The sequence below is a fragment of the Notolabrus celidotus genome, chromosome 22 (genome assembly GCF_009762535.1).
Source record: "Notolabrus celidotus isolate fNotCel1 chromosome 22, fNotCel1.pri, whole genome shotgun sequence".
NCBI classification, from domain to species: domain Eukaryota; kingdom Metazoa; phylum Chordata; class Actinopteri; order Labriformes; family Labridae; genus Notolabrus; species Notolabrus celidotus.
This window is the reverse complement of record NC_048293.1, coordinates 1277462-1293668: the sequence shown is the minus strand read 5'-3', so window position 1 is coordinate 1293668 and position 16207 is coordinate 1277462. Positions and strand designations below refer to the sequence as shown.

At 41.4% G+C, this 16207-nt stretch overlaps 1 protein-coding gene across 2 annotated transcripts in view; it reads right to left on the bottom strand.

Annotated features, from left to right (window-relative positions):
- Positions 1-1433: 1433 nt before the first annotated feature.
- Positions 1434-16207, bottom strand: part of LOC117806730 (protein jagged-2-like) — a 92690-nt gene continuing 77916 nt past the window's right edge. For both annotated transcript variants that reach the window (XM_034675768.1, XM_034675767.1), the window contains 6 exons: positions 15659-15772; positions 15092-15207; positions 14741-15004; positions 11939-12070; positions 6666-6825; positions 1434-4866 (listed from right to left, as the gene is read on the bottom strand). In XM_034675768.1, coding sequence (XP_034531659.1) covers positions 4352-4866; positions 6666-6825; positions 11939-12070; positions 14741-15004; positions 15092-15207; positions 15659-15772 — 1301 coding nt within the window. In that variant the 3' untranslated portion in view covers positions 1434-4351. The remainder of the gene's footprint in view (positions 4867-6665; positions 6826-11938; positions 12071-14740; positions 15005-15091; positions 15208-15658; positions 15773-16207) is intronic.

Genomic DNA, 16207 nt, shown 5'->3' with positions numbered 1-16207 from the left:
TTGGTCTAGCGGTCTAAGCTATAGACCAGGGGCGTCAAACTCATTTCAGTTCAGGGGCCACATACAGCCCAAGTTGATCTGAAGTGGGCCGGACCAGTAAAATCAAAACATAATAACCTATAAATAACGACAAGTACATTCTGAAAATGTTCACATTTAATGAAATATCTTTCTACAAAAACAGCTGTTGTATTTTTGCCATGATGAGTCTCATAGTGGGCCGAATACTTTACTCTTTAAGCCCTGAGACCTGCTGAGAACACACCAAACACACAGGTTACCCATTCACCTGACACAGAGTGTAATGTTTACTGCAAAAGAACAGAGAGATTATAATAATGAAGAAGGTAAAGTTGATTATTTTGGACTCCTCAGCTCCAGCATGAAGTTTGCTTGCTGGACAGTGTTGTATGCAGGGGTGTAGTGCTAGTGTTAGTAGTTAGTGGATCATCTTATAGTGCTCTAAAAAGTCTGCATGAATCGACCCCCAGAGAAAAAAATTTAAAATAGTAGTTACTTTTATTGAAAAATTGCAGTTAATGTCTTCTCTGTAATTTTTTCACATTGGAAAGTCGTTCCGCGGGCCGGATTGGAACTTCTGGCGGGCCGGTTTTGGCCCGCGGGCCGCATGTTTGACACCCCTGGTCTATGGTTAGTAACTTTAATGGGACAGGCAGAGTTAAAGTAAGTGATGAAGGGGTTGGGGGGGAAGGGGGTGAGCTAGGATCCCAGTGTGTCAGTGCGCCAGTTCCCCCGGTAGTCTAGGCCTATAGCAGCATAACAAAAGCTGGTCCAAGCCTGATCCAGCTCTAACTATAAGCTTTATCAAAAAGGAAAGTTTGAAGCCTACTCTTAAAAGTGGAGAGGGTGTCTGCCTCCTGGACCCTGACTGGTAGATGATTCCAAAGGAGAGGGGCCTGATAACTGAAGGTTCTACCTCCCATACTACTTTTAGAGATTTTAGGTACAACTAGCAAGCCTGCATGTTGGGAGCGTAGAGTTCTAGAGGGGTAATAGGGCACTATGAGCTCTTTAAGATATGAAGGTGTCTGATTTTTAAGGGCTTTGTAGGTTAAAAGAAGGATTTTAAATTCTTTTCTACATTTTATTGGGAGTCAGTGTAGAGAAGCTAACACTGGAGAGATGTGCTCTCTCTTCCTAGTTCTAGTCAATACTCAAGCTGCGGCTGCATGTCCTCCCCCACTCTCTACTCCCCACATTTCCTGTCTCTCTTCAGCTGTCCTATTGATTAAAGGTAAAAATGCCCCAAAATATATAAAAAATATATTTTAAAAAAAACTATGCATTTGACGGTCTGAGGAAAAGTTAGCAGGTATTAGCAGGTAGCAACATTAGCTTGACTAGCAGCAATGCTAGCAGAACAGAAACAGACTTTTCTCATAAATGTGACACAAAAAGGACAAAACAATAACTTTGGTATAAAATACTTTAATAAATAAAAGGATTGTTCTAAGAACAAAAAAAAAATTCCACTAACAAACCAAGACTTTTACCAAATTTTGTACAAAATAATTACAATGTTCTGCACATTCAGCCCCTCCTGTGGGACTAACACAATGTAAAATTTACTGACAGAGTATGAATTTGGGTTTAACATGATTTTGAAAACAAAATTTTTCATCCACAAATAGTGACAATATCTGACTTTTTGTCCTCACTACCGCTGTGGAGGTAATGGTAAACTTGTCTCTTTTCTTGTGTGTTCTTAGTGCAGAAACAGACTCTTAACAAACACTGGACAACAACTACAACAGTCAACAACATCAACAACAACACAACTTGTTCCCTTCATTAGACCAGGATAGAAACAGGAGGAGATGTGGGGCTGAATGAACAAAAAGAAACACTCATCAGCTGTGAGAAGATTCCCATTCAAACCAACGCCTTTTAGATTTCTTTTCATTGTAGGGCTTCAGTGTCTTCTGATAGGGCGCGTCAGGAGCTGGGGGGGCTGAGATGAAAGGGTTTTCATACTCACTAAACACCCTCTGCCTTGCGTGGCATCTCCACTGTCAACACACTGTAAAATTGTGAATTTATAACTCAAGTACGAGCCGGCTTAGGAGGGACCAGCAGCAGTGCTTTCAAGTTGTTTGGACCCTGTGACCCACGAGTGTGGATTCAAAATGGTCCTTTAAGACTCCACTCTTCAGCACAGCACAGGTGCACTTTGATTTGTGCCATTTGGAATCCCCAATTAAGAGCGAGTCATGGATAAAGTAGAGCTCTGCATTGACTTTTGAACTTTATTTTTTTAACAAATGTGAGTCCAAATAACTAAGAAGGGTTTGAAAATGGTAGAACAAAGAAAAGATGACAGACTTCGTATTTTAAGCTACTCTGCATCTGTTAGGAGTGGCAAAAATTAATGAACCTTATAAAGCTGCTGACTATTTCCTGTGTTAAAAGAAGTAAAGAAGGATTAAAATAATAAAAGTAATTTCCAAAAAGTGCTGTGAAATACAAATACACTGGTCTGGCTTCTTTAATTGGGAACTGTGGGAACTTAAAGGGAACTCTACGTGGAGCAGTAGGCCTTCCTGAAGATTTCAGACACAGTAGACGAAAGAACAGATGTATCCAGACTTCTGGAGGAGCGGCATGAAGCCGTTCCTTTGAAGTATCTTACATGTAAAGAGACATTGAATGTCAGCTGGCTGCTGCAGTGTGGCCAAGTATCACCTGCCTGTTCACTGGTACTCTGCACTACCATGAAAGGATGCTGAATGACAAAAAGCAACATTAAATGTGTGACCACTGAAAGAGGGCTGAACAGAAACACAGTTCAGAGCCTGTAAGCGTTTAAAAAGCTGACCTGTTGATGGTTTTTTGAAGGGCTGACTGAAATTTGTCAGTGCAGCAAGGCTCTTAAAAATATCTTGAACACTTTGAAACTCCAACTCAGAATGAATGAATAAAATCAAAAGTTTCATGACCTGAAAGATTTGGATTTGTAGGTCTTGAACCGTCAGATACCTGACGTTTAAATCAGTGGAGCAGAAAGTTGAGTCTTCCAGGTCGTGTTTGGGATTCTAAAGTCCCTCACACATATCCAGGTTCACTCTGAAATCCAAGACTGATAGGAGGAGGAGCTTTCTAAGAACCCAAAATGACTCACAGGTCCGACAAACAACTCTCCAAACTCTGTATTTGTGTTCTGAACAGCTTGAACAAACAATCACAACACATGAAGACAAACAATCATGATCTGTTTTCTTTTCAAACCAACGCTCATGATTCAGTGGGACCTCGGAAACAGTCCCCAAATCTGTATAAAACCTGTCAGAGTGTCAACAGACACAAATAAACGGAATGACATCAATAAGAAAACAACAAGCACAAAAACAGTCTTATTCTTTAGAATAACTATGATACAAAGCATCACTTAAGTTACTAAATTCAAATATAAACAGCCTTTTTTTTCATATTTACATATGTACATCGCAAAGAAAATAACTTTACCGGGGCATGAAGAGTTGTTACCACGACATCTTTCCCTTTATATGATTTTAATTCTGCATAAGCTCTTCAGGAGGAGAGGAAAGAGACAAAATAAGGGCTGAAGGCACTTCTCTACCAAACAAAATACTGAAATCATCATGGAGACTCACGGAGAGCAGTGGGAGCGATCTGCTGAGTATTAATGTAAGAGCCTTTAATAAGCGGGAACACAAGATGGGAAAGATGTTTGTGAATGTAAACAAAAAATTTGCTCATGCCAGGAAACAAACGCTGGATTCTCTGCGCCAACTCTCACGACTTAAATGTATATAAAATATTTTTTTTGTTGCTTTTTTTTCTTTTAAAAAAAAAAAATGACAAAGTATCAGGACAGTGTAGAAAAGGCCCGCAGGTTTTGGGCTAAGGCAGACAGGAACTGAATGCACCAAACAGTAATCACAATGTTAACAGCTGCCAGCCAATGACGGTGGGTTAGATCTCCAGGGTCCAATGAGAAAAGGGTTTGTGTTAGTTGGGATGAAAACTGGAAAACCCAAAATAAAGACTGTAAACGGCAAAAAAAAAAAAAAAAATCAAGAGTGATGAAAAGATGATCGTCTTGATTTCAAAAAGTGTGACAATTAAACTGAAAACTCCAGAAGCGGTGATGTTCAATGTTGCTTTTTTTTTTTTTTTTGGTTGTTTTTTTTGTGTTTTTTTTTTTTGGTAAAAGAAGCCTCCGTGCTGCAGACGAAAAAAAGTTAAATAAGGTGTGAAAAACAAAAAATAGAAAATTAAAGCATCTGTAATCTTCACTTTTGGTGCTTTTAAGAGTTGAACAGTCAGTGACGTTGAAGACATTGCAGTTTGTTTTCTGTCTCTCCTGTGTTCATACATATTGGTCTTTAACGTCCTCGCTGAGCTTGGCGGCGTTCAGGTTTTTACACCGGTTGTCTTTGGGGCTGTACGCCGTCCGGTGCGGCGCCTTCACTGGACCGCTGCGCAACGTGGAGATCACCCCTCCTTTACCCATCATCCCTCTGTCCTGCACCGCCCCCGCTATGGAGCACTTCTGCGGCGGGCACTTCTCCCCCATGCCGAGCGCCCTCTCCTCGTCTTCCTCCTGCTCCCCCTCCTGCTCCCCTTCCTCCTCGCCCTCGGCCCCGTCGCACGTCCTGTCGGAGGGGCCCATCAGTTTCTTGCATTCGTACTGAATGTCTTTGTCGCGGTTGTCCTTGAGGGCGTTGCTCCGCAGCGGCTCCAGCTGGTTGTTGACCGTGGTGTCTTCGGATCGGGTGGCTCTCTCGCGCTCTTTCTTTCTCTTGCGGGTCCACCACACGCAGATGACGATGCAGAAGATCCAGAGGATGCTGAAGACGACGCACAGCACCGGGACCAGGTAGCCTGAGGGAAGAGGCCGGAGGAGATGTTAGAAGGGCATTCCTCTGAATTAAGGAGCACTTGACACATTGCATTTTAAACAAGAACCCCCTCCCTGTTTAAGTTTTTAGATCTTGGGGACAAAATAACCTGATTTCATTGAGGACAGAATGACTCAAAGTCTTTCTTTTTTTCTTCCTCCAACCTGTCCTCCATTTTTTTCTTTAACCAGTTACCATTAAAGGTGACATATCATGCAAAATGGACTTTTTAATGGTTCTCTGAAATATGTGTCCCTGGCATGTCTACAAACATCACAACGACATCCGGTCTGTCATGGAGGTCAGAGCTTGGAGCTTGTTCAGCCCATAGACTGTATAAAATACAACTCAACCCCTCCTCCGTTTTTCCTTACCTGCACACGTGTGCTAACAAGGAGCTTAGGAGGGAGGCATGCTAGTTGTAGGCTGTCTTAATAAACACAAAGGTCGGTTTTACTCCCCACGTCTGCAGATTTGAAGATCTAGTGGATGATTTTTATTTTTCATGGAAAAGTGCTAGCGCTAGTTAGCATAGCCACATAGCTACATGTTCGTAGCTGTGTACCAAGACACACGTCTACATACTGATAAATAAAACAACAAGAAACACTAAATCTGTGACCAATGGTTCAGAAAGGTCCTGCTGCAGGCGCCTCTCCGTCAGGATCAGATTCTGGATCAGATTCAGAGGGTTGAAGTAACGCGGGTCTGTGAGCAGCCGTGTATATTCAGCCAACATGTAAACATTAGATCAACGTGCTGGAGAGCTGAGGCCACATCCACTTCCTGAGGGGGCGTGGTCAGAGAGCTCATTCTCATTTAAAGGCACAGACACAGAAAACAGCCTGTTCTGAGCAGGGCTGAAAAAGAGGGGTTTTCAGGAATACCAAAATCTGATTTCAAAGTGTTTTTTTGAGCATAAACTTTAAAGACATGTTTTGGGGACCTCTTAGACCAGGGGTGTCCAAACTTTTTTCATAGAGGGCCACATATGATGTTGTCAGAATACCTTCTACTGAGACTTAGGAATCCTAAAGGTTATGAAATATCTATTTAATAGCAATTTTTTTTTTCTCAATAAATCAGTAAGTCCTCAGTTTTCCACAAGCCATGTAAACATTAGCAAACTTTATCTTCTTCTGGAGGAAAATGTTTTTCATTCGGGTCGGGCAATGTGGGAAAAAATATATCATTATTTTCCTATGGCAGGATCAAGATCTGGATTTCATCACACTTCTTTTTCATGTTGTTTTTAAGACTTTTCTGACCAGCAGACGACATTTTAAGAACCAAATCATTATTTTGAACAATTTTTATGCACCAAATTTTTCCCTTTTCTGCATAGTTCCATAATTTTGGTCTTGTTTTGTGTCCTCTTTTGTGTCTTCTGAACTTTTAGTGTTCATCATGAACATTTTCACATTTGAAAACCTGTCAGCTTTAAGAGTTCTTGTCTTTCTTCTTTATTGCTGTCTTGCAGAATTCCCAGAGCTTTGGCTTTAGACAGGTAGTCCATATGAAGCTTTCTGATACGTTTCTGGATTGACTTTAGTTTTGTTTGTGCGCTTGAAAGAAACTGCAAATGTACAAATGATTCAGAAGGTGATTAATTTCTTTGCTATAAATAACACAATTTAAGAAGGAAGCTTGGGGCCATAAATAAATGGACCTTGGGCCGCAATTGGCCCCCGGGCCGTACTTTGGACATGCCTGTCTTAGACCAATATATTTTGATATATAAGACACTTCCTTTAACACACAGATCAGGGACATGTGACTCACCAACAGGCGGTGACTCCACCTTCGTCTCCACTTTGACCTCCACCACAGCCAGCATCACGGTGCTGTTGTGGCGTTTGGAGAGGGCGCCAATGATAGTGCTGGCTGCCTTCTGGATCTGTCCACGATCGCTGTCCTTCGACCGCCCGTCCTGCTCGAAGGACTAAAGGATAGAAAGAGAGAAAGAGAGATGGAGGCATGAGTCAGTTTGTTTTGCATTAGCACTACATTTCACTTGTGTAAAAATCCAGCTTCATGTATCTGTAAAACCTCTTTGAGCATTAAGTTTAGTGAAGAAGAAACGGATGAAACCAGTACAGCAGAGAGAGAGAAAACAAGTCCCTATTTGCCAAATGGTCAGAGTGTGGCTCGGGGCTATTCAGGACAACAAAAAGAAAGAGGAAAAAAAAAACACATTCACCCGTGTGAATAAAAGAGATTCTCATCCTAACATCTGGCAGGCTGCAGACCCCCCTGCTGAGACCACAGAGGGTGGAGTTAATTGCCTAATAAGGTGCTGAGGGTGAGAGCATGGAGGTGAGGGGGGGGGAGAGAGGGGGATTAGCTGTGTGCTGTGCAGTTCAATTAGGACAAACAATAGAGAACAGGCCAGCTGTGCTCCCTGCTCGGCCCGGGACAAACACTCCTCTTTTCTTCTCCTGAGGAAATCAGCAGCTCATTCACACACCTCTAACCCCGCCCCCGAGGTGATTGACAGACGGCTTCACAGCGACACAAAGCTCAGAGTCCAGCTCTGAAGTAGAACATCCAAACTTATCTTCTGATTTAAAGTGTTGCAGCATGCTTTGAAGTCTCTATTCTTAAAGTTTTATGTTCGTTGAAAATCAGTGGATTTACAGGAAACTGCAAAATAGTGCACTGCTACCCGTCTGTGACAGATCCTTGTATCCCACCCACCGGTCTGACAGCAGGCCCACTTTTGAGTGGGGCCAGTCCAGAGTGAAACACACTCTTCTGCCTTCAGATATAGTCCACACCTCATTCTATGGTCCGCTATCTTCTATAAGAACCACAATCTGTTCTTTCTCATCACAGTTCTTCATAGTGCAGCTTTTTGTGTTAAAGGAGGAGTGGAGTGATGCATTTGAGAAATGTTGTAATTTCCCTTTAAGAAAAACTGTGTCTCTTCAGTAGATAAGCATGTGTTTGTTTATTACATATCTGTGTTAAAAAAATACCTGATTTTGATTGGCTCATTATGCATGGCTACGGTCTGCTATTTTAGGATCTCAGACCACTTTTATGAAGAACAAACCATTACCATGAAGAACATACAGTTCTTATGAAGAACATGATGCTAAGGATGCAGCTGTAATCTGTAGTCATTAAATGTGCAGAGAGAAGTGTGGTTGATTTGATGTTTGTGTGTTAACTGAGAGAAATGCAAAGAGGGTAAACAATGCTGACAGTGCGCTCTGACAGAGGAATCTACAAACCTGAAGGTAGCATGTGGAGTGAACTACAAACACGGTGTGAGGATATGGGGATGTTTAAAGAGACTCCTTTATGTTGTGTAATCTTTAAAGCAGTTTAAACACAGACATGTCACATTTTTTGGGTGCTGCTTTCAGAGGGGAATGAATCCATGTTCTGTGCTGTGGTTTTGGGGCAGCAGCATGGAGGTCTGATGAACAACAGGTTTAGAGTACGCACAATCCTTCTTAAAGGGTTTAACTAGAAAACAGCTAGCAAGCTTTTTTATTTTCAGAGGGACTAACAAAAAAACCCAAACATAGAATCTAACAAAATTATTCTTATAATTTTAAGTCATATATTTTAGAGGACAGTGGTTAGAGCTGGAAACCAGGAGAGAGAGTGGGGGAATAATGTGGGAAAGGGGCCGCAGGCTAGACTTGAAACCAGGAAGTGAACCCGCTACATAGGCCTCATCAATGCCCCCAGTTTTTTCTTCTCCAAGTTATATTTTGGGCATTTTTGAAAATGTTTCAGCTGTCCTGAGGAAAGACAGGACACACAGGGAGCAGAGAGTAGGGGAAGACACGTATCAGAAGGCCGAGGCTGATAGTCGAAACAACGACCACCAGGATCAGGTTCACAGTCTCTTCATATGGGGCCTGCTTAGACCATAGACTGTATAAATAATGGACGTAGTATCCGTGACGTCACTCATCATCGGCAGGAGCCATATTGGTTAGGCTGAACTCAACCAAACTTAGTGTGAGGTTAAGAGGCGGGGTTTGAGCCTCCTAGCCAACAGCTATGTGTTCCCGCCTGTCAATCAAGTCAGTCAGGTCCCAGGAAGTGAACCCGCTACATAGGCCTCATCAATGCCCCCAGTTTTTTCTTCTCCAAGTTATATTTTTGGGCATTTTTGAAAATGTTTCCAGTCTTTCCTCAGCTGTCCTGAGGAAAGACAGGACACACAGGGAGCAGAGAGTAGGGGAAGACACGCAGCAGAAGGCTGAGGCTGGAAGTCGAAACAATGACCACCAGGATCAGGACCACAGTCTCTTCATATGGGGCGTGCTTAGACCATAGACTGTATAAATAATGGACGTAGTATCCGTGACGTCACTCATCATCGGCGGGAGCCATATTGGTTAGGCTGAACTCAACCAAACGTAGTGTGAGGTAAAGAGGCGGGGTTTGAGCCTCCTAGCCAACAGCTATGTGTTCCTGCCTGTCAGTCAAGTCAGTCATGTCCTTATTTGGGCAAAACCTTGTAATCTTAATATCTTCTGAACCGTTGCATTAGAAAAAATTCAGCTATGTAGACTGAAGCCGTTTTTTGACCCAGGCTGTAAACATGTTTATTAATGCTGTAAAGATCGCCTTCTTTGAATGGGTGTGTATGTGGTTTCCTGTGTTTCTGCAGCCAGCCTCTAGTGGATGCTCGATGAACTGCAGTTTATAACACTTCTGCATGGGCTTCATATTTTGAGACTGGAGGTTGCAGCTTGGCTGAGACTAAGCTATCAACTTCATGTAGTCTGTATCAAGACTTTTCCTGTTCAAGTACTTCTTAAAGAACTTTTCCTAAAGAACCTGATTATAAACATCAAATATGTCTCAGAGGCTTTACCCACAACATGTCTGAATGTCTCTTACAAGGGTTTTGAAAATAGTACTTGAAGGTCCCTTGATTTGTCTTCCAACACACATCACAGCCTCAATATATCACAATAAAGCAGGAGTACACTCTTCATGAAGACAAACCAAACCTTCATTATTCCCAACCTCATTGTAACACAGTGAATCACTTGTTTCCCGCTCAGGTTGGAGGCCTCGCAGTGCAGGGACCCGCTGATCACACACATCCAGAGCCCGTTAAAGAGAACAAACCAGCGAGTCTGGATGGCTAACGAGCGGCCGCAATCTGCTCGTTGACATTATAAAGAATTCACCCACATTCATAAATGAGCGCTGACATTTTGCAGCAACAGCGAGTGGGAGTGAGTGTTTTTATGAAAGTCCTATTGTGGAGATTGGGTGGATGTCAGGTTCGCCACTCCTTTTCCTGTATCTGTCGCTCAATATGAGCCTGCAAACATCAGAGGAGCATGAAGTAATCCCCCTCCATTAAGAGCTTAGAGCCCCGAAGTGACTGATTTCCCCCGAGTCTGGGTGGCCAAGAGAGAGAGAGAGAGAAGGAAGGAGGGAGGGTGGAGAGAGAAAGAGACAGAGACAGAAAACAAAAGAGAGCTGAGGGAGAGAGCTGGAAAAGACAGCAACAAATAGAAGGGTAAAAGAGAGGGAGAAGGAGAGCAAAAGAAAACAGCAGAGGTAAAGTTTAGAGGGCATGAGAAAGAGGACGAGGAAGATGTGAGCAGCAAGGTGTCCCAACAGAAAAGCTAAATCTCATCCAGATGTTGTAAAAAGCTTCAAACGCCTCTCCCTTCTTTTTTCTCTCCCCTGTTTCTTTTTTTAAACACACAGAGGGAAGAAACAGAAAACAGAAAAGAGAGATTTGATTTAACCGGACTCAACGGGCTGGAGAGGATTTGTAGTGACGAATTAAGTGTGATTGAGTAAAGTGGGAGAGGAAGAGAGGGAATGTGAGAAGGAAAGGAGGCAGGTGTGGGTTTGTTGCTTTGTCTTTACACCTGATGCACCTGCAGGGGTTCTTCTGCTCTCTGCTAGTGCTGCTTGTTTAAAATGTTCTCTGATGCTGGCTCAGCAGCAGAAGAAGTTTGTTTCACACAGTCCTGTCTTTAACCGGTGTTCCATCCAATAGTGCTTTGAATCGAGATGCAGTCCTAAGCTGCTCTGCAAATGCAAATGCATGTCACCACTAGGAGAACAAGTTGAAAGAGTATCAGTCTATTAGGATTTGCTGCGCCATTATTATTATTATTTATTTACTTATTTTATTTTATTTCTTATCATTATTTCTCTATATATTTTGTATTGTTAATCCTTATTGCTTTTTTACTTTTGCATTTAAAAAAAAAATATTATTGTAGTTTCACTATTTTTATTTTCCTTTCTAATGATTTATTTATTTATTTCAAATTTTTATAATTTATAATTATTGGTGCCTTTTTCCTCCATTCACTTATTCTGTTTCTTATGCAAAAAACATCACTTGCTTTAATTGTTTACATTTATCTTTTGTATGTAATGTGCAAAAATTCAAATGAACAGATCTTTGAAAAAAAACAGGATTTTCTGCGCTTGAAATTGTAAGGAATATATTATAGCGTATCAAAACATGCTCTCCATACTCCTGCTGTGATACTAAATGATGCTCTATGCTTATTGAGATACTGTCCTCCTCTGACCTTAATTAAAGTTTCATTGAAGAGTACCAAACACGCTTGCCTTATTCCTACAACACCTCTGTTGGTAGTTTAAAAACACACAGGTAGTCGTGGATTGATTGTCTCTACTATTGTTTGGCGCTTCTGTAGCATTTTTACAAAGCAGCAAAACTTGTCAGAACACCGTCTATATGAAAGCATCTAATGTGTCTTCAGGCGCTCTGCTCTTTCATGGAAATATTTGAAACACTATCTTTTAACATCTTTTCAGGCTTCAGAGACTCTGATTAAAAATCTGTAGCTTCAATGTGAGTGTGTGGAAAAAAAGGAGCGGTGGGATTAACACTGGCAGACGAACAGGAAAGACAAAACAATCAGGGGCAAGAGGGGCCACTAACCGAGCTGCACAAGTGCATGCTCTGATGTTGCAGTGGAGAAGGCAGACCCAGACCACCAGGTCAACAGTACACAGTGGTCTAGTGAGAACCGTCTGTAGCGGTGATGTGTGTTTGTGTAGTTTGATGTAGTATTCACCATTGCAACCTCCACAGCGTCACCGTTGGTGTAGGACAGGTCGCAGAGGATGAGCAGCCCTCGCTCCTCTGCTAGCGTCTGAGTCACAGGGAGGTACCTCAGCTCGGAGCAGATGTTCTCTACAGTGGTGCCCTGTGACACACACACACACACACACACACAGAAAACAAAAGATTAGTATCTGCACTGCTGGCGAGGAACAATCAGCTTCTAATTCCTCTTAAGTCTGTTTCAGATTCAGACGATCTGAAAGCTCTGCCCAGCAGGGGAGACTGTGGCTCAGAACTCAGATCAGTATCTGTCAGAGGAGTAGATTCATTTCCATTCACAAAACTTGATGCAGATCTGCCACAGGGGGCCAGTTCATGCATTTAGACAGGAGTTAACAAGGAAATAGCATCTGGAGTGGGTAAAAACTCTGGTTTATAATGGATGAAACATGGGTTATGCTAACTGGAAGTTTATGGGTGCTGCAAGTCAATCCTAATCAGCTTTATTGACATGAATGTTGAGAAACAATAATGCCAAAGTGTCAAGTCATAAACAGATCAGAAGGAAAGGAAAACAAAGAAATAAAAACATTAAAAGGCATCCATCAGCCTGTAGTGTGAGCTTAAAGGAAGAGACTAGACCGCTCTAGTAAACTAATGGTAAAGCTGACTGGTCCCTGGCTGTGAGTGAGAATATCCAGCTTCTTCTTCTTCTTCTCTAAGTCTTCCAATATTTTCGCTTTCTTTCTCTGTGTCTTGTCCTTTCATTACCCAGACATGATGGTGTCTCTTTGTGTCATGTGGGACAATATTGAGGTCTTGCTGATATCTAATTCTGATAATTATGTATTTCAGAGTGTAATTCTTTGTCCTCGTTTTTCAAACTACAAGAATAAATGTATAGAAATCGTTGCTTGCATCACTTCTGTGCAAAAGCTTGAAGACATGTGCTTTACAGGAAACACTAATCAATCAATCCAAGACCATTGGGATTCCAATAGCTGCATGCTCTTTTTTTTTTTTTGCTTGTTTGCTTCTGAAAATGTCTCTTTTTAAACCATCAAGTAGAGGACTCTGCAACTTTCCTATATTTTTCTCCTTGCATTATTGTTAACACTTTGGAAAAGACAGAGACAAGAAGTCCTCCTGGGGAAGTTACATGATGCACGTTAGAGCTGCATCACAACAATGTGACAATTTGATGTTGTTAGCTAAGGGTGACATATTTGATGATACATGTTTAAAGGCTCCGGTCACATCACTGTTATCACGGCTGATACAATAGTGAAAATGTGTGTCTGGAAATCTACATCACTCCTCCACCCCTCTGTATTAAAAGTCTGCTTTGATATGTGACACAGAACCCACAAAGAGGCCCGTCTTCAGTGTAATACTTTAAATATAGTTCTGAGTGTTCACGCAGAGTGAGCCACCCATCGCTTCTTTTACAGCTGGGCTCATTTTTTCCTCTTTTTAAAAGGCGTTTTTATGACCCGAAGAGATGGAAGAATTAAACCTGACAAAAGCTGTAAGTGCTCTGTGAACTCAGAGTTTCCCTTTGGGGTTATTAATAAGGAGCTCAGGTTGGAGTGCCTTGCTCAGAGGCGAAGTGGGAGTGGTGATAAAGAAAAGAAAAGAAGAAGTGAGCCTGTTGCTGTTACTCAAATTAACGGTAACACTTTATATTAACTACACACTTTTAAGCATTAATTAAGCATTAATTAATACTTAACTCATCCTCTGTAAAGCATTGTTCATACATTAATACTCATTTATATATCATGTACAAACACAGTTATAAATGTTTTCTTATTCATGAATATGACTCTCTATAATGTGTTAACTAGCTCTTTGTTCATACTTTATAAATGATGGATTCCCCAAATACAAATGAGCTATCATGGTCATTATAAACCAGTTATAAACACATTTACAGGTTAGGATTCTAACATTTAGTAAGGGTTAGTGAACACCTTATTACATAGCAAATTATGATTAATCAAGGTAGTCACAAAATACTCTGCAACTGAACAAGAAATATCTCAAACTTAAGGTGCTCACAGTGGCAAAACTCAAATAAAACATTAGATATCAATTATATTAAAAGACACAGTAACATTTCAATGCTGGCTGTATAAAACCATTTGTAAACACAAGTTAAAATGCAGCTGCAAAACTGAACAATAACTTGGATTCTGTGTTTTAAGGTGCTGCTGGTCTTAAATCTCATTAATGAATTCTTTGTAAAGCATAAAAAGTCCTCACTTTAGATCAGCTCACAAAACCATGAACAAGCAGCTTATAAATCCTTTGTGACTACCTTAATTAATCATAATTTCCTATGTAATAAGGTGTTCACTAACCCTTACTAAATGTTAGAATCATAACCTGTAAATGTGTTTATAACTGGTTTATAATGACCATAATTGCTAATTTGTAATTGGTGAATCCATCATTTATAAAGTATGAACAAAGAGTTAGTTAACACATTATAGAGAGTCATATTCATGAATAATAAAACATTTATAACTGTGTTTGTACATGATATATAAATGAGTATTAATGTATGAACAATGCTTTACAGAGGATGAGTTAAGTATTAATTAATGCTTAATTAATGCTTAACTAATGCTTAAAAGTGTGTAGTTAATATAAAGTGTTACCAAATTAACTTCTTTTCATTTTTTAGGACTTTTTATGATAAAAATGTTAAAAAAAAATCACTCAAAACGACATAACTCTCCAACATATCACAAACACACCATCAAACTGACTTCTTTATAACATCATCCACACACAGACCGTCGCTCACCTGCGGCACTTTGTCCTTTTTGAAGATGAGCGTGATGCGGGCGCAGCTGTTATCAAGGTAACCACTGTTGGGCTCACACTGGGTGTGGAGGGGCGTCGGGGGGTCGGGCGTCGAACACACACCCCACTGGTGGCAGGGTGGAGAGAAGCAGGTGAGGAACTGATGCTCCACACACTCGTGACCGCCGGGGCAGGGCGGAGAGTTCGCGTCCGCAGGAGGAGGCAGAGCTTTGGGGAGGAGGCAGGGCCGACGACCGCAACGCACCTGGAGGAGGACGGCTTGGTTTTAACCAATCAGAAAAAGCAGCGGCGGCGTGCAAAGTGTCGTCTCAGGGCTTCATATCAGACTTACCTTGGAGCAGCCGACGTATCCGTTGACGCACTGACAGCTGTTACACTCCTCCTCCCAGCGGCTGCCGTGAGGAAACTGCAGCCCGGCATGACGGCACGACTTTCCAAGACCGATAACTGAGGAGGATGAAAGAGAGGTCGAGAATTAAATTAAAGTGTTTCAGTTTCAGTCTTTCCATTTTCTAAACATTAACAACCACAAAACATCCTGCAATAACACTTAGCTTTTATAATGGAGGTTTTACTGCTGCCTTTCAGTGGCATGTTTCTGTAATCACATCCTAATTTGTTGTCTAATTATAATATCCTCACATCAGGCGACATCTGTTTATGTTGATCTCATAACTTCTGACACAAAGGAACAAAGAGTATCCTGTAAAAACACACCACACTCACTTAAAGGCAGCATCAAGTGCAAAAACACAAACTGTAAACCAGCTGTCTTATTAAGAGCATGAAGGGTGACACTTGCTCTCTGCTTTTTAACTATAATAAAGGAGCAGTGACACAAAAAATTGCAGCAAATCTCCATCATTAAAAGTCATAACTAAGAGTTGTTGGTACTCACACTCCTGACAGCGAGCTCCAGCGTATCCTGGAGGACAAACGCAGCGGTAGCCGTTGATTTCGTCCATGCAGGTTGAACCCTCAGCACAAGGAGACGACTGACACTCATCTATGTCTGTGAAGGAGCAGCAGGTGTTAATTTACAACATAAACACCACAAGAAAATAAAAAGTGAACACATTCAGGGAGAGTTTCTCTGACAGACTCTGGGGCATCATTTTTAATATTTTGATAGTGTTAATGTTTGTGTTTCAGAGGCAGAGCGCTCCACTTTCATCCTAATGTGAACATTTCACACAGATCTTACTTGAGTCCTTTGTATCTACTTGAAGTGTTTCTCTTTCTTGAGCTTAACTGAAGCTGAGAAAAAGCAGAGCTTTGAGAGTTTGGAGCGTTATATTCAAACATCGTCAAAGAGCGATGGAACTCACAGAGGCGATCTCTGCACAATGGGTTTTTAGCAGTTCAGTTTGAAACGCTTCAATTGGATAACACTGTGCTCCTGAAAAGGCCTTTCTGAAGAGATTTCTCCCAGAAGGCCGCGGGAGAG